Here is an 18,659-nt window from a genome sequence, read left to right as displayed (position 1 = left end):
ATGAAAAAAATACCACCCGCTTTGCTAACAAAGTGGCATGTGTTTTGGCTTCTGGAGTGAAAACTAGGGAAGTCAACCCAGTCTCTGGCACATCCCACTCATTCAGGTCTACCCTGCCGAGCAGTCCTGCACTCTCCTTGATGGGCCCGGCGCTGGTTCTCCCTCTCCCTCCCACCTCTATATGCATGGCATCCAGGCTTCCTCTCCCCACACTTGACCTAATGAGAGCCCTTGGAATCATTCATTTCTCACTCAGTCCAACAAGGATATACGGAGCACTTACTGTGCATCAGGACCTGTGCTAGGTACTGGCATGGTTAAAAGGAGAAACAAGCCCTGGTCCCTGCCCTTGAGGAGCTCACAGTCTAGCGGGAGAGACAAACATAAGCAACAGTTACGAAACAGTGTGATGAAGGCTACAGTGGATATTATAGCTGTCTCCTTCCGGAGGCAGAGAGGAAGGCTTAACCTTGGAAGGGGACCTGTGAACCTTGAGTTGAACCTTGAGCTGGAGTTTGCCAGCTACCAAGAGGTTAAAGGTTTTCTAAGCCTGGGCAGCTGCTGATACACAAGAGCAATGGTGCGTCCAGGAGAAGAGGCAAGGCTGCCCTGTCAGACTTCTTCTCCTGGTAAAGTGGGAGTCTGAGAACCTACCTGCCCTGGCCTGGAGCCCCTCTTGAGTGCTGCTGAGCTCTGTCTGGACCATGGTTTCTCCTCCCATGAGTTCTACGGTTCTTTTTCCTCCATAGATTACTAATACCTACTCTGAAGTACAATCCATCTAGCCCATAGGTGAATCCTGAATGTTTTCCCTCTGTCTTTTGTAAAAGTTGTAGTTAGAAGTTTCCTTTTTTCCTTTACTTTTCAAACTTAACCTGTACTTGTTCACTCCCCTCGTCCACTGAAAGAACATCTCCCTATAATTCTAGATCCTAAGAGATAACTTTGGTTATCATTTTGCATACATCCCAGTTTTTTAACTATATAGATTTATTTTAAAAACAAAAATGAGAGCCCAATCCATATTAGTTTGTAACTTTTTTCCACTTACCAAAACAATTTGCAGATCTTTTAATGTCAGTATATATAAACACCATTGTTTGTAATTGTTTAATGCAATTCCATTCTGGAGATTTTTTTTTTTTTTTTTTAATTTGGCCACGCCATGCAGCTTACAGGATCTCAGTTCCCCAACCTGGGACCATGGCAGTGAAATCAAAATCCTAACCATGAGGCTACCAGGGAACTCCCAAACATACTTTAATTTTAAAAAGCTGAAATTACTAACTTCTTTCCTCTTTGTGGACATTTGGGACTACTTCTAGGTCTTCAATATTATAAACAATGCTCTAGTAAATATTCATATCTTTATTATTTTTTAAAGCAGTTGTGAGAGATTTTAGTAGGAAAATTCCTAGAGGTAGAAATGCTAGGCCAAAAATATGAAAGTGTTTTTTCCTTTTATTACTTATTTATTTTTGGCTGCGCTGGGTCTTTGCTACTGCACATGGGCTTTCTCTAATTGCAGCAAAGTGCAGGCTACTCTCTAGTTGTGGTGCATGGGCTTCTCGTTGCAGGGGTTTCTTTTGCTGCAGAGCACAGGCGATAGAGTGTACAGGCTTCAGGGGTTGCAGCACCTGAGCATGTGATCCCCGCAGCATGTGGGATCTTCCCAGGCCAGGGATCGAACTTGTGTCCCCTGCATTGGTAGACAGATTCTTAACCACTAGGAAAGTCCAAGTTTTTAGTTTTGACGCTGCCCAATTACTCTTCCAAATTACTGTACTGGTTTATCTAAACCAACATACATGGGCCCATCTTTCCATCCTTCCAAAACTAGACCATCTCAATTCCTTTCCATCTGTGCCACTCTGATTGATAAAAAGAGATACAGCATTGTTTTAATTTGTATTCCTGTAATAGTCATTGAATTTGAGCACTGCTTTGTATTTACTGGTCATATTCTTTGTACTTTTTTCCCAACAAAAAACTTTTTTTTACAAAAACTTTTTAATTGAAGTATAGTTTCATTGTGCTTTCTACCGTACATCAAAGTGATTCAGTTACACAGAAATACATATAATTCTTTTAAAAATGTTCTTGTCCATTATGGTTTATCCCAAGAGAGTGGATCTAGTTCCCTAAGCTGTACAGCAAGACCCTGTTGTTTCTCCATTCTGTATGTAACAGTTGGCGTCCCCCAACGCCAAACTCCCAGTCCACCCCTCTCCCTCCCCGCTCCCCCTTGGCTACCACAAGTCTCTTCTCTATGTCTGTGAGTCTGTTTCTGTTTTGTAGATAAGTTCACCTGTCTTTGCATTTTTTAGAAGTTAATTTTCTTTTATTGATTTGCAGAGCTCTTTCTAGCTTTTAACCTTGTCTTTTAAGGTTACGTACTTGCCTCATTTTGTCCTTTATTTTTTAACTTATGGGTTCTTTTGCTTTAATTTGTATGTAGTCAAATCTGTTAGGTCTTTTTCTTTATGGTTTCCTTTATTGACTTGTTTAGAAAGGCCTCTTCTACCCTGGGACTAAATGAATTGTTCCTTTGAATCCTAATAGTTTGATGGCATATCTTTAGATCTTTAGCATGCCTGGAATTTACTTTTGTGCTTGGCATGAGGTAAAGATTAAAAAATTTTCTAAATGGATAACCATCAACCAGTCATCCTAACATATTTATTGACTAACACATCTTTTCACTTTTGATTGGCAATGTTTCCTTTATCATATATTAATTTCTCTCTCTCACACACACACATGAATTTTCGCTTATCTCTGGAGCTTACTTCCTTGGCAATCTTACAGTCATGGAAATCTCCCGTGTTGTACTGCTATCCTCTTTCGTCACTCTGCCTAATAGATAAACGCCTCTGCTCTTTCTGGGCCCACACTCCCATTCCCGTAAGGGCTATTTCCTCTCCTCCACCAAGTCACCTGTACTACACATCATCCACACCTGCCGACCCTCTGGAACCTTATTCCATGGTTATTCAACTACCAACATCTACAGCCTTTTCTACTTCCCCCATAACTGAAGCCTGCCTCTCCCTACAACTTGCTCTGAGAGGCAGCTCCTTCTAACATCCTAGGCTAAACATATGGGGGCTGCTTCCAGGCCATCCACTCTCTTCCATTAAGTAAAAAAACAACCACCTCTCCTCTGGAAATCATGACAGTCAGCTGTAAAATCTTGACCCTCTCCTTGTCACAACACTCTGCAACTTCCTGGTCACTTCTTTATTTACCTAAGACTGCGGATCCCAGTCTCCAGTGTTCCTCTCTGTCTGAAAGCTACTCATAATCCTAGGTGACTAGGTGATTTCACCTAGTCAAATCCTAGGTGACTCAAGAGGAAGAACTAACCCACATTCTGGCTTAGCAGTTATCCAGTGACATCCTCCTTCTTCTCCTCAACACCCTCTCACGGTCACCTTTAGAACCTATTCTCTCAAGCTTCAGCACCATTCAGCTAACTGCTAGCTAATCGGCACCTCACACTCAACAGGTCTAAAACCAAACTCACTTTTAATCATTCCCGTCTGCCTCCAACCTCTTAATCAATCTCTCTCTCTTTTCACTCCTTCCCTTGCTCTCCTACTATTTCCTCTATCTTTGTGAATGGCAGCTGAATACATTTAAATTACTAAATCGCAAAACTGGAGTCATCCCCATAACCCCCTTCTCCATCAAAACCTCTACTTTTCAAGCATTCCACTTCCTAAGTTTTTTTCTTTTGAAAAAAATTTTAATTTTATATTGGAGTATAGTTGATTGACAATGTTGCATTAGTTTCAGGTGTATAGTAAAGTGATTTGATTATTCATATACATGTATTTATTCTTTTTCAGATACTTTTCCCGTAAAGTTCATTACAGAGTATTGAGTAGAGTTCCCTGTACTAAACAGTAATTCCTTGTTGTTAATCTATTTTATATAGTAGTATATAATGTTAATTTCAACCTCCTAATTTATTCCTCTCCCCCACCTTTCCCTTTGGTAACCCTAAGTTTGTGAGTCTGTTTCTGTTTCGTAAATAAGTTCATTTGTATAACTTTTTTGGAATTTTACATGTAAGTGATATCATATGATATTTGTCTTTTCTGATTTACTTCACTTAGTATGACAATCTCTGGGTCCATCCATGTTGCAGCAAATGGTACTATTTCATTCCTTTTTATGGCTGAGTAATATTCCATTGTGTAAATGTACCACATCTTCTTTATCCATTTAATTCTCAAAGGACATCTACTTCCTAAACTTTTCTTCAATCTTTCTAGTTTTCTCTGTCTGTACAGCTGTCAACCCACTTCAGCCACTTTTATCTCTTATCTAGACCACTGTAAGTCTTTTAGGTGGGTTTCCTGCCTCTAGCCCCATTCCCCACCAATCCTCAATGCAGTCAGAGTTTAGTGACATCACTTATCCTGTTTAATGGTCTTTATTGGCCTTCCTTGACCTTAGGATAAAGTTCATGTTCTTTATCAGGGCTCCCCAGGTCATTTCATGACCTTGCATCTACCACCTCTTTAGCTTCAGAACTTGCTGATTCACCTGTAGCTGTGTGCTTCATACGGACATCACTGAACTTGAGTTTCTTAAATATGTCATGAAAGCTTCTTTCCTAAAGGCCTTTCCTACATGTATTTCTTTCTGTGTAGACTACTAACTCCACCTCCATCAGCTCCTTTCAGATGGTATTAGACAGCTCTTACTGGAAGTCTTCTCAAAATGTTCCCTCTATGCGTGTGCACGCACACACACACACACACACACACACACATCAGGTGTTCCCAGAGCGCCTGTGCTTCAGTTATTGGCAAAAATCACACTTTACTGTATGTCTGTCCACTTCGAGACTGTAAATTCATAGTATTCTAAAAAATCCATTTAAAAATTTTATATAACTTTTAAAGGTTATTTTCCACTTAAGATTATTACAAAATACTGGCTACATCCCCTACATTGTACTTACACCTTTGAGCCTATCTTACACCCAACAGTTGGTACCACCCACTCCCCCGCCCCTCTATTGCCCCTCTTCCCCCCACTGGTGACCACTAGTCTGTTCTCTGTATTCTGTGAGTCTGTTTCTGTTTTGTTGTATTCACTGGTTCACTGTATTTTTTAGATTCCGCATTTAAGTGACCTCATAGAGTTGCTCGTCTTTCTCTGTTTGAGCATTATGCCCTCCAAGTCCATCTCTGTTGCTGCAAATCACAAAAGTTTTGTATGACTTTTGTACGGCTGAATAATATTCCATTGTGTGCACGCGCGCGTGTGTGTGTGTACACACACAACATCTTCTTTAGCCATTCATCTGCTGATGGACACTTAGGGTGCTTTCATATCTCAGCAATTGCAAATAACGATGCCGTGAACACTGGGGTGCATGTATTTCTACCTTTCCTAATTAACGTGTTTGGTTTTTTTTCATATGTTTAGCCAGGAGTGGAACAGCTGGGTCATATGGTAATTCTATTTTTAGTTTTTTGAGAAACCTCCAGTCTGTTTTCCGCAGTGGCTGCACCAATTTACCTTCCTACCAACAGTGTAGGAGGGTTCCTTTTTCTCTACATCCTCACCGATGTTATTTGTGTTCTTTTTGATGATGGCCGTCCTGACAGAGGTGAGGTAATGCCTCATTATGGTTTTGATTTGCATTTCCCTGATAATCAGCAATACTGAACATCTTTTCACATTCCTGTTGGCTATCTGCATTTCTGCTTTGGAAAAATGGCTATTAATTTCTTTCAACCACATTTTAATTGGTTATTTTTTTTTGATGTTAAGTTGTATGAACTGTTTATATATATTGGATATTAATCCCTTCTCAGTCATATTATTTGCAAATATTTTCTCCCATTCAGTAGTATCTGGTCTTACATTTAGGTCTTTAATTCATTTTGAGTTTATTTTATACATGGCATTAGAGAATATTGTAACTTCATTCTTTTACATGGAGCTGTCCAGTTTTCCCAGCACCACTTGCTGAAAAGATTGTCTTTTCTCCATTGTATATTCTTGCCTCCTTTGTCACAGATTAATTGACCATAAGTGTACGGGTTTATTTCTGAGCTGTCTATCCTGTTCCACTGATCTACGTGTTTGTTTTTGTGCCAATACCATACTGTTTTGATTACTGTAGCTTTGTAGTATGAGACTGTAAATTCTTTAAGGACATAGGCAGCTCATTAGTATTCTTTGGACCAGTGCCACTGACAAATTATAGTTGCTTAATAAATACTGCTTATATTAAGGATGAATGGAAGGTGGGAAGCCAACTAGAAATACTACTGGAATCTGCAAACAATGGGCCAGGGATCAAAATATTCACAACTTGAGTGCTAACCATTAAAGCAATTAGATGTCAGAAGTTACTACTTGAAGTAATTAACAGTGAAGTGTTATCAGAGTTTAATCCTACAAAAGGACAGTGAGTTTCCCAAATCCCTAACTGGTATAATGCTCAATAAAGGTATTTATGAGTAGATTGTCCCTACACTGCACAGTGTAAAAAGCAAAGTCTTGGTAGACAAACAGACCTGACTGGAATTTGCACCCTGCCACTGCTAGCTGTGTGACCCTGGACATGGTCCTTAACCTCTCTGAGTCTCAGTTCTGAAAGATAAGCGTTAACACCAACCTCACAGAGCTGTTATGAAGATTAGAGGGTATAACATACAGCAAGTGCCAGATACTCAATAAATGCTAGTTTCCTTCCATTTTCTACTTGTCTTTTCCTAAAAAGTCACTTTTGCAACTTGGCTGGAAGAGCCTAGGGGCAAGGTGCCTTGTGGGAAAACCACACCACAGAAGCAGCCCTGAGCTTCCATGAGCTTCTTATAGAACCCAAAGGGCTCCACTACTGTGTGATGCCACCCTGTGTGGCAAACAGGCTGACTCACCACCATATTGGGTTGGCCAAAAAGTTCATTTTCTGTAACATCTTAAAAAATCCTGAACAAATTTTTTGGCCCACCCAATATAAAAGGGACATGGGCTTGGAACTCTGAATCAGCCTCAAACTAGGACAGTGGCCCTAGTCAAAAGACCAAAGCCACAAATGTGGGACCCTAGTTATTCCCAGGACAAGACTGAATAGGACTGTAGGTAAACTTTTCATCCAGGAGAGTATACTTGGCAAGCCATCTCCCTTGCTTCCATCCCAAAGCGTTACAAAAGAAAGGAAGCTGACCGACTGACATTCAAGTGCCCAGGCACTCAAACTTCCTGCATCTGAGCACACACTGCCAGAGAAGAGAGTTTCACACCAGACTCAAGCTGCAGCCAACCTCAAGATGTGGACAGAATGATAGCACCCCGATGCTAGCTAGAGATCAGGGTTGAGTGCATGGCCAGGGAGCTTAAGCAATAACAGTAACTTAAAACAGATGCAGGAAATAAAAGAGAGAAGTTCCTGACCCAGGAATAGGTCTTATTCACTACAGCCATGAATAGAGAAGAAAAGCAAACCCATTTTCCTGTTACGACAGACTACAAACCCGTAAGCTTTGAGGCAGACCACAGAAAATGCTTCACATATACATGTCTCACCTCTCCAGACCCAACTTCCTCTCTTCAGCTGCCCTTCTCGTCAGTGGCCCCACAAAGGTGAGAGAAAGCTTGGCATCCAATTGGTTAAACCTCTGGATGATGCACATCGACTCTGATCTTGTCACTTATTTCCAGGGTCAGCAGAAGAAATATAGGAAAATACAGAAACATAAGAGTAATCACTTCCTTCATTTCTAAAAGAAATATTAGTTGGGCAGCAGAACTCTTTTCTTTTTGTATAACTGTCACCTAAGGAATGTCACTCGGCACTGAGCTCTACAAGGACTGGGTGAGCAGCCACTGCAGTCACAGACATTCAACACACCTTGATAGGAGTTTAGGGCAAAGATCAGGAATGAGGCACTCTGTGCTCTGGGAAAACTGGCAGAAGAAACCTTCAGAAAGTTAAGATATTTTCAGGAGAAAATTGTATTAATCCAGTTTCTTGTATCTTTCCATACACAGAAGAGCACCAGATATCTGTTCTTCGTGACCAAGAACAGCCTTCTACTGAGATGTGTGCTTGACCGCATGGACCCCCTTCTCCACAGTCACCTATGTGCTTGTTGACCCACTACCTCTTTGGAGCAGTTCTTCAGAGCTGTGAGAGAGGCTGTCTCCTGGATTATAGTCCTGAGTCCCCAAATAAAATTGAACTCACAGATCTCATGCTATACATTTTAATTTCAGTTGACAAATCATTAGGAAAAGGATTGAGGTTTATGCCTTCAATGGGCTAAGAAATCCACAACATGCCCTAGCAAAACTGAGTAGCTGTAAGGAAAATAAAAAAAAAGACCCCACCTGCTGTTAAAAACAAATGAAAAAAGAAGGAATTAACTGGCAAAAAACCTCCAGTGCCCTGCTTCACTCTTCTGAGGGGAGGAGAGGAAGTGGAGTGCAAGGAGATGGGAGGAAAGGCAGCTCCAGGGGTTAGATGTTTTATATTTTGTTTCATTTTAAAAATCACCAAGTTCTTAGGCTTCCCTGATGTCTCAGTGGTAGATGGTAAATAACCCGCCTGCAATGCAGGTGACCTGGGTTCAGTCTCTAGGTTGGGAAGATCCCCTGGAGGAGGGCATGGCAACCCACTCCAGTATACTTGCCTGGAGAATACCCATGGACAGAGGAGCCTGGCAGGCTATAGTCCACGGGGTCGCCAAGAGTCAGATACAACTGAGTGACTAAGAACTGCACATTAAGAGACACAGGTTATATCCCTGGTCTGGGAAGATCCCACATGCTGAGGAGCAACTAAGCCCAAGTGCCACAACTACTGAGCCTGTGCTCAAGGGCTAGAGAACTGTAACTACTAAAGCCCGAGCATCTAGAGCCCAGGCTCTGAAACAAGAGAAGCCACGGCAATGAGAAGCCTGCACGCTGTAATGAATAGCAGCCCCCACTCATCGCAACTGGAGAAAAAGCCTGCACAGCAACGAAGACCCAGCGCAGCCAAAAAAAACCAAAACACCCAGTTCTTCCTTCTACTGTTCAAAGTTTGTAAAGACACTCATCATTATCTCCCTGTATCCTCAGAAATGCTTGGAATGTAGACACATTAGAAAATAAAACTCAGCAGTAGCTACTTGCAAGTTAAGGCGATCTGCCAAAGGAACACAGTTAAAGAAGTGATCAATAAACATTCTGTGGCTGACTCCTGAATAGATCACGTTTCAGACCCTAAGTCCGCTACTGTAATCGATCTTCAAGCAGGGGAAAGGGGAAGCAGAGATGGCTCAAGGAAATAAGACTGGAATTTTTCATAAACGAGGCCCAGACTACCCACACACATCTAGACCAAGCTGAGCTTCTTGGGTTCAGCTGGAAGAAGAGGGGCTGGTAGAGGCCAAGCTATCTTAGCCCCAAGGATTCAAAATGGAACACAATTATTTTGCCCTTCGCTAAAAATGATTCTCCTGATACCTGTTCTTCTCAAATCACTGTATTTCTCCTGCTTATATAGCCCTCCATCCTCCACATACCCCTTCACGAGAAAAAGAATTCTACAAAACTCTCTTGCTGCATTGTTTTCTTCCTCTTCACTTTTAAGACAATATATATAAGTGGCAGTCAAGTCTTCTGCATAATCAGATTTAGCCACTTTACCTGGACTTTTTAACTTATATGCAGAGTACATCGTGCAAAATGCCAGGCTGGATGAAGCACAAGCTGGAATCAAGACTGCCAGGAGAAATATCAATAACCTCAGATATGCTGACAACAGCACCCTATGGCAGAACGCTAAGAAGGAATAAAGAGCCTCTTGATGAATGTGAAAGAGAAGAGTAGAAAAGTTGGCTTAAAACTCAACATTCAGAAAACTAATGGTTTAGTTTTAGCATCTGGTCCCATCACTTCATGGCAAATAGATGGGGAACCAATGGAAACAGTGAGAGACTTTATTCTCTTGGGCTCCAAAATCACTGCAGATGGTGACTGCAGCCATGAAATTAAAAGACACTTGCTCCTTGGAAGAAAAGCTATGACCACCCATCAGGATTAAAATAATCCTTTTAATATGACAGCATATTAAAAAGCAGAGACATTACTTTGCCAACAAAGTTCCATCTAGTCAAAGCTATGGTTTTTCTGGTAGTCACGTACAGATGTAAGAGTTGGACTATAAAGAAAGCTGAGTGCAGAAGAATTGATGCTTTTGAATTGCGGTGTTGGAGAAGACTCTTGAGAGTCCCTTGGACAGGAAGGAGATCCAACCAGTCCATCCTAAAGGAAATCAGTCCTGAATATTCACTGGAAGGACTGATGCTGAAGCTGAAACTCCAATACTTTGGCCACCTGATGTGAAGAACTGACTCATTGGAAAAGACCCTGATTCTGGGAAAGATTGAAGGCAGGAGGAGAAGGGCACAACAGATGATGAGATGGTTGGATGGCATCACCGACTCGATGGACATGAATTTGAGCAAGCTCCAGGAGTTGATGATGGACAGGGAAGCCTGGCATGCTGCAGTCCGTGGGGTGTCAAGGAGTCAGACACTACTGAGCAACTGAACTGAACTGGACTTTATCAACTCCATCAAGCACCCCAAGGCTATGCCTTGTCCTTGTCATGGAGAAGGTTAAAGTGTACACAGCCACTAGTTCAATTAGAGCAGAGAGAACCAATCAGCATTACTCTTTCTCCCTAGCCCAGCTGCCCCTTACTGGCTTCCCCTCTTTGTTCTCTAGATGCCGTTCCAATGCATCTCCAATTCTGTGATGAGTTAAAAGCAGCTTGAGTTAGGACCACAGCATACTGTGATCCTCCTTTTCATGAAATCACATGCTAAAACTCCAAAATTGAAACTTGAAAGACAATCAATTCTAAATGAAACCTGCAAATCATCTTTTTGATGATCTTAGACATAAAGAACAGTCCCTTGGACTGCAAGATCAAACCAGTCAATTCTAAAGGAAATCAATCCCAAATATTCATTGGAAGGACTGATGCTGAAGCTAAAGCTCCAATACTTTGGCCACCTGATGCGAAGAGCCAACTCATTAGAAAAGACCCTGATGCTGGGAAAGACTGAAGGCAGGAGGAGTAGGGGACAACAGAGGGTGAGATGGTTGGATGGCATCACCAACTCAATGAACATAAGTTTGAGGAAGCTCCAGGAGATGGTGAAAGACAGGGAAGCATGGCATGCTGCGGTCCATGGGGTCGCAAAGAGATATGATTGAGCAACTGAACAACAGGACATAAACAAAAATCATGAAACCTTTTTACAAACTTTTATACAAAGTAGCCCTTTAAAGTTAATTTTAATATATTCAACAAATAATTAAATATCTAAGTTCAGGGCATAATTATAGAAGGAATGGCCAAAGGAGGAATTTTAGGAGATTCAGATTATCATGAACTATGCCACTTATCAACCTGGTCACTTAACATCTGAGGATGAGTTAATCAAATATTGATAATGGCTGCAGAAAGATCCAGATACTCATACAATAATCTTCCTTCCATTCTAGATTAAAAGATCTGGGAAGGGGTGGGGGATTATTCTGTTCAGGGACAATGGCATCCTAAAAAATTCACAGGGATGTACATGTAAACATGAGAACAGGATGAGAACTTTATAATAATCATTAACGATTATGACTTCAATCAACTAGTTTCAAGAAAAGCAAAGAAGAATGCAGTCAAATGACATAATCAGATTTAGTCATTTTACCTGGACTTTATCAACTCCATCAAGCACCCCAAAAAGTATTTGGAGCAACATTAGTTGGATGCTATCCCAAATAATCAGATCTTTGATTTGCAAACAGGATGTGGCTTAATGATCAAAACAGAGAACTAGGTTCATTCAAGTATCCAGAGCCTAAAATAATCCTGTTTAACAAGTTTAACAACATGTAACACATACCCTCCAGTTGGCAGAAACACCTGTCAATTACAAGTACTAAATACTTCCACAAACCATTTAGCAATTAATGGACTACAGCTAAGCCTTGGAGGCAAGTTCAGAATAGAGTTGAAACTCAACACCAGACTTGTTTTTTAGAAAACCTGAGAAGTATGAACTTCACTGAATTCGAGGAGCGGCTCAAAAACAGAAGTCATGCTGCATTAAGAAAGCACTGGGGACTTCACTAGCAGTCCAATGGTTAAGACTCTGCGCTCCCAATGCACGGTGCATGAGTTTGATCTCTAGCGGAGTAGCTAGCCTACAAGGACACTGGAAGTTTAACTAGCTAAGTTTTAACTTGCATATGGGGCTTTCCGGGTGGCTCAGTGATAAAGAATCCACCTGCCAAGCACGAGACGTGGGTCTGATCCTTGGGTGGAGAAGATCCCCTGGAGAAGGGAATAGGCAATCCACTCCAATATTCCTGCCTGGGAAATCCCATGGACAGAGAAGCCTGGCGGGCTACAGTCCATGGGGTCGCAAAAGAGTTGGACACAACTTAAGAGACTCAACAACAACTTGCATATGTTGATTTCTTCAATCCCATTGGGAAATATACTATGGTTTGGGCTTTGTTGATATTGTTCTCCATAGATTCTTCCTTGTTTTTGCAGAAATAGGATTATGGCTTATGGCTCAAGTCATCTGAAAGCCTCTCCAGGAAACTTGCTCCAAAGGGAAGACTCCACAGGAAGAACATCAGAGAAGGAAGTTTCTTTTCTCCTCTTTGGTAATGTTCGTCCAAAACAGTTTTCATTATCTCGCAATGGATAAAACCCCACAAGCACAATTTTCAGTAACCACCTGAAAGAAAAATTGCCAGCCTGTGCTATTTCAGATGAAGCCCATATCCAAAGCACTCCTGACTCTTCATTTCAACTCCACACCCTCCTCAACCTCACTGGTCCCCAGTCCCCCACCCTCATTACACACACCAGCCCAGCACTGTGATTTTTACTGTAAGCCTCTGTGACTCTGCTCAAGCCTTCCTTCCTTCCTGGAATACCCTCCTTTCAGTCCTGGCCAATTATATCCACCACCTCACTTTAAGTGGCTGCTTAAAACTCGTTTCCTTATGGAAGTGATCAGTGATTTTCCTCTCACAGTTTAAACATTTCCCTAATAGCGGTCAGATAGTTTCATGTAATTTTGCACAGGTCAGTATATCTCTCATGTCTAGTCTTACCAGTGGTGGGTGTTACTTCTGGTCTCCTCTCCACAGCCCTGATCACAACCTCACTAGGACCCGGACACTGGAACATGCTCAGAGGGATCACCTTAGATGTCTACTGGCACAGTATTTTTAGGAATTTCCTATTCTGATTGAACTGTAGTCCTAAAGCAGACATTATTGGTGAAATATAAAGCAGGAGGGCAGGATTACAGAAAAGTTCTGGCCAGTCAATTTAGTGAAGAAGTGAATGGAGGTGAGGGACCAACCCTTGGGGAAGCTGAGAGGACAGCTGGAGAAAAAAGGCAGGTGGAAGTGGAGGCTAGAGGATTGGGACAGACTAGGGGGTTGGGCAAAAGGCAGAGGAAGGGCGTTTCAGGAGGTTTGGGGGAGTTGTCCCAAGGCAGGGCCTTTCGGAGCCCGGGAACGAGCCTGGGCAGGTCCGACTCACCTATGGGGTGGGGAAAACGGAAAGCCGCAGAACCGAAGAGCAGGTCACGGTAGCGTTGGAAGGCCTCGTCGAGGACGGAGCAGCCCACCTGGGCGGCCGAACTGAGATGGTACTGGAATTGGAAGCTGTGCGGTAAGATGGTGTACCGCAGCTCAGAGGTCTGAATGTACTGGGGCCATGGCCACAGGGCCGTCGCCCGCCCAGCGAACGCTGCCGCCAGCAGCAGCGAAAACCTGAGCGTGGAGCCTGCCATGACCCGCCGGTCTGCTTCCCCTCTCCCAGCCGGCCGGGCCACGTGACAGCCTGGTCAGGTGGGCGGCGCCCGCGTGACAATCGGCGGGTCACGTGACCCGCTACAGCGCCTCACCGGTGACTCGGGAGTACCGACTCCCATCCCTCCAATCCCAGAGTGAACCCGAAGGACCTGCGGCCTGCGGTGGATGGTGCAGGGCATCGGCCATGGTTCAAGTTCAGGCGGTTCCCGGGACTGGTGGAGCAGTAGCTAATGCACCTCCACAGTTGCCAGGCCCGCGATCACAGAACTATATGCGCAGCAGGGGATCGAAGCCTCACGTGGGGAGGCCGAGGGGGCGAGCGAGAAAGGAAAGTCTCCCGAGCCGTGGACGCGGAATAAAAGGTCGCCAGGCCTCCTGGGAGGTAAAGGACGTCCCAGGCCCAGGGAACTTCAGAAGCAAAAAAAAAAAAAAAAAAATGGAGGCTTAAAACCACAGGCCCTTGTGATGTTAAATGCTGTGGGGCAGAAAGGGGTTGGAATTAGGTAGTCAGAATGGCTCAGCTAGAGAGTGCATCACAAGATTACAAAAATGGGAACTACTTACGACTGGGGAAAAGATGTGTACTTTCAGAGCAAGCTTGAGGCGACCTGTTTCCTGGCTCTGGAGTGGGTTCTTGTTTAGTGGTTAATAATCTCCCAGTAACTGCCCCCAAATCCCCTTCTCACAGACAAAAATGCCACAAACAGGGTAGGTTCTGTACTTACTGCAAGTGATACGACATTGCTTGTACTTTGGTTGCAAACTGAAGAACACCCAGAGATGACAGGTCTTATACCCAGAGAGGAATTCTGCAGGGGTTTACATAGAAAGTCCAAGAATCAGGACTTAGTACAGTAGGAAATTGAAAATCAGCCCGAAGATTTGCATTTTAGAAATCTCATGTTGAGTGGTTGGATGGATAAGAAACCAGTGAGGGAGGCTTTTTTTTTTTTTTGGAGTTGGAAGATAATGAGAGTTTTAATTCCTGCAATGGGAAAGGAAGAGAGCTATAGATCCAGGAAATAGTGGGTATCTGGAAGCAGAGAGGTTAAGGGGCTTGAAGGCTAATCAGTAAGAACATAGATATTTATTGAGTCAAGGACCCTGTCTTTGTTCACCACTGTATTATCAGAGAACAGTTGAATCCCTCACTGCAAAAGGAGATAAAAACAGTGCTGTTGTGAGGCATTATTTGGCCAGTAGGTAATTTTTTAATTATAAAATTGCATTTTAGAATTAGAAAAAATGGTAAGATCAGGAAAATGAACTGTTAAAAATAAAAGTCTCTTAAAAATCATGATCACTTATATCTAGGCTTTAGGTACCTGTTAAAGTGAAAGTTGCTCTGTCCTGTCCGACTCTTTGCAACCCCACGGACTATACAGTCCATGTAATTCTCCAGGCCAGAATACTGGAATGGGTAGCCTTTCCCTTCTCCAGGTATTTAGCAGTTATGTATACATGGCTCATGAGCTTCCCTGGTAGCTCAGTGGTAAAAAAAATCTGCCTGCAATGCAGGAGACCCAGGTTCTATCCCTGAGTTGGATAGATCTCCTGGAGGAGGGCATGGCCAGCCACTCCAGTACTCTTGCCTGGAGAATCCCATGGACAGAGGAGCCTGGAGGGCTACAGTTCATAGGGTCACACAGAGTCGAACATGACTGAAGTGACTAAGCAGCAGCATACACACCTTATGTTGGGAAATGAAATAAATATTGTCTCTCACTTTTTTTTAACTTTTCAGGATTCATCAAGAAATCCCTCTTAGAAGGTCAGTTATGCTATTTAATAGAACAGAGCTTGTAGCAAAGGAAGTAGAAATTAGATCTCTCAGTTTCAGATCCTAGTATTGCATATTTACACTAATTTCTATATGGCTTAAACCTAAATTTTCATCCTCTCTAACAAATGCCTGAGTACTTCACCGGTTAGGAGAGACATTACCCAATTACTTAGGGAGGAGATCTGAGAACCCTTGTCAGAATAATCAAGTTCATAATCAGGTAGTTGTCCCACAGGATCAATAATTTTTTTTTCAGGATCAATAATTTGGGGAGAATTCAAAACAAGTTAAAGGTGAGAGCAAGAGGTCAAAGTAGGGTTTCAGGACTAGGCAAGTGCCATAACTCCCCTTTCTGTGATACTCAACCTATATCAGGAGAGAGAAGTAATTTACATAAAAGAGCCGCAAAATGAAGAAGCTGGACCCAAATAAGGAGACTATAAAACTTACTAATGGTGGTGGATTCATGTCAATCTATGCCAAAACCAATACAGAATTGTAAACTAAAAATTAAAAATAAATAAATAAATTAAAAAAAAAAAAAAACTTACTAATGAAAATACTTAGAGATTATTGTTGAGAGATATTCTAAACATATTCCAATTATTCCCTCTCTGACCAGTATATCAGACAATCAGAAAAGTAATAGACAATCATTAAAATTTTAAAAAAATCATCAGAGTCCAATTAAATATTCAGAGCCTAGCAGTAATAGTAGCAAAAATTAAAATCAATGGTTATTTAACATTATAAACTGTTCAGTTTGTATATATACTACATTGCCATCAATTTTGACAGTGTGTACATGTCCATCCCAAACTCCCTAACTGTCCCTTATATGAATAACAAAAGCAATGACACAGATGATATGTATTATATATCCGATTGTTTTCTCTATTTTTATTAAACACAAATAAAATATGATTTAACTTCCATATCTCTGAAAGTGAAAATTGCTCAGTCGTGTCAGACTCTTTTCCACCCCATGGACTATTCAGTCCATGGAATTCTCTAGACCAGAATACTGGAGTGGGGGAACTGAAGCTGTTCTCTTCTCCAAGGAATCTTCCCAATCCAGGGATTGAACCAAGGTCGCTTGTATTGCAGGCAGATTCTTTACCAGCTGAGCCACAATATCTATAGCATCTAATAAAATTAGTTTATCTATCAGAAAAAGAATTCACTGTCAGACAATGTATCCAGATTTTTGGCTCATAAAGTGGAGTCATTAGTGTAGAGGAGAGAGGCGGGAATGACTAATTTTGCCTGAGGAAGTCTTTCCAAAAGGAAATGATTTGAGCTGGCTTCCAAAACATGAGTTGGCAGGGAAGGGGCATGGGCAAAGCACAGAGGTGTGGAAGAAGATGGCATATTGAGCATAGGGTTTATGGGGATAGCTAAGGAGAAAAGTGCCATGATGATCTCACTTCTACCATATTCCCTTCTCCTTCAGTGCCTTTCCCACCTCCCACTCCCACCACCTACTTGAAGGTCTAAACTTACATCTTACCACCCTGTCAATCTCTGACTTCTCAAATTTGGGTAAGATACCATAGCCCTCTAAATTTTTCTCCATCAGAGCACTTATCTCAGTATCGTAATTGCCTGTCCATTTGTCTTGAGTTCTCCACAAGTGTGAAAGTTCCTTAAAGGCAAGTTCTGTATTTACTGCTGTATTCCTAGCCTTGGGCACATCTCCTTGGAACTCAACTTCAAAGACCCAGGAGATCCCAGCCTGCCCTACCTGCTGATTCTTTGTGAGTGGCAGGTAAAAGGGGAGGGACATCCAGAGAGGATACCTGGGAGGGACAGTAAGACTGGGAGAATTTAGCAAAATAATAAAGAACCTGCCTGCCAGTGCAGGAGACCTAAGAGATGCAGGTTTGATCCCTTGGTTGGGAAGATCCCCTGGAGAAGGAAATGGCTACCCGCTCCAGTATTCTTGCCTGCAGAATCCCATGAACAGAGGAACCTGGCAGGCTACAGTCCACAGGATGGCAAAGAGTCAGACACGACTGAAGCGACTTAGCACAGCACACAGCACAGTAGTGCATAAAGAGAAAGACTGACAAAAATTACTTTAGAACAAGTAGGTTGAAGCTGAGTGATAAAATAATGAAAGGAGGAGATTCCTGATCAAGGTTCTGTGTACTGGATAAATGGTACCTTATTTATCTCTCACACCAGCTGTGTGAAATTATCATCCATGTTTTACAGTCAAGGAAACGGGCTCTAAGAATTAAAATAATTTGACCAAAGTCCCATAGATAGTTGTCAGAATCAGTATTTGAACCCAAGTCTTCTATGCCAAAATCTATTGCTTTTATATCTATCATACTTACTTGAAAGCTAAGCTAAAGATTGTATTGAGATTTTATTCTTAAGTCTGTGGGAAGCTAGTGAAATGTCTTAGCTGAAGAGTAATGAGACCAGAGTTGAAATTTGCTCAGGTCAGTTTAACATATGTAGGAGGAATTGAATGGGGAAAGTTGTATGCAGGTAGATTAGGTCTGGGGTTGTTGACTCAGAGCTCTGTAAACAACTGACCATTCTCACGTGCTGTGGGGCTCAGAAAAGGCAGACCCAGATTAACCTAGGAAGGATGACTTCATTTTTCTTTTCCCATGTTGGCTAGCCAAACCAATGAGACTTAAGCTTTGTATAGGTTGTCAACATTTACAGAAGTAGAGATGGCCAAAACTGGCTATGCTCCGTGACTCTCTTTACGCCCATTCCATATGAACTATATGGAAGCATCACTACCTCTAAGGTACCCTGTTACCTTCAGCTTCTCCAGTGCTATGTCCAAAGTTCAAGTATGCTATCCAGTTCCCCACTACTAAACATGCCAGCGTTCCTTGAGGTCACTAAAAATATTCTGTGTCCAGTTTGTCTTCTTTTTGAGCCTTATCCCCTCTACTCTCTTACTTAGTCATATAACTGTTCCAGTTATTTTTTCAGGCTTGTTATTGTTTAGTCACTAAGTCGTGTCCAACTCTGTGCAACC

General features: G+C 42.2%; 1 protein-coding gene across 1 annotated transcript in view; it reads right to left on the bottom strand.

Moving 5' to 3' along the window:
- The window catches only part of HEXA (hexosaminidase subunit alpha), a 31,159-nt gene extending 17,266 nt beyond the window's left edge, over nt 1–13,893 (bottom strand). The window contains exon 1 of the mRNA XM_040227402.1: nt 13,595–13,893. Within this exon, the coding sequence (XP_040083336.1) occupies nt 13,595–13,847 (253 nt within the window). The 5' untranslated portion in view covers nt 13,848–13,893. The remainder of the gene's footprint in view (nt 1–13,594) is intronic.
- Between the last annotated feature and the right edge of the window lie 4,766 nt (nt 13,894–18,659).

Source organism: Oryx dammah, unplaced genomic scaffold, assembly GCF_014754425.2.
Source record: "Oryx dammah isolate SB20612 unplaced genomic scaffold, SCBI_Odam_1.1 HiC_scaffold_26, whole genome shotgun sequence".
NCBI classification, from domain to species: domain Eukaryota; kingdom Metazoa; phylum Chordata; class Mammalia; order Artiodactyla; family Bovidae; genus Oryx; species Oryx dammah.
The sequence above is the reverse complement of the archived record's forward strand: the minus strand, read 5'-3'. Positions and strand labels throughout refer to the sequence as shown.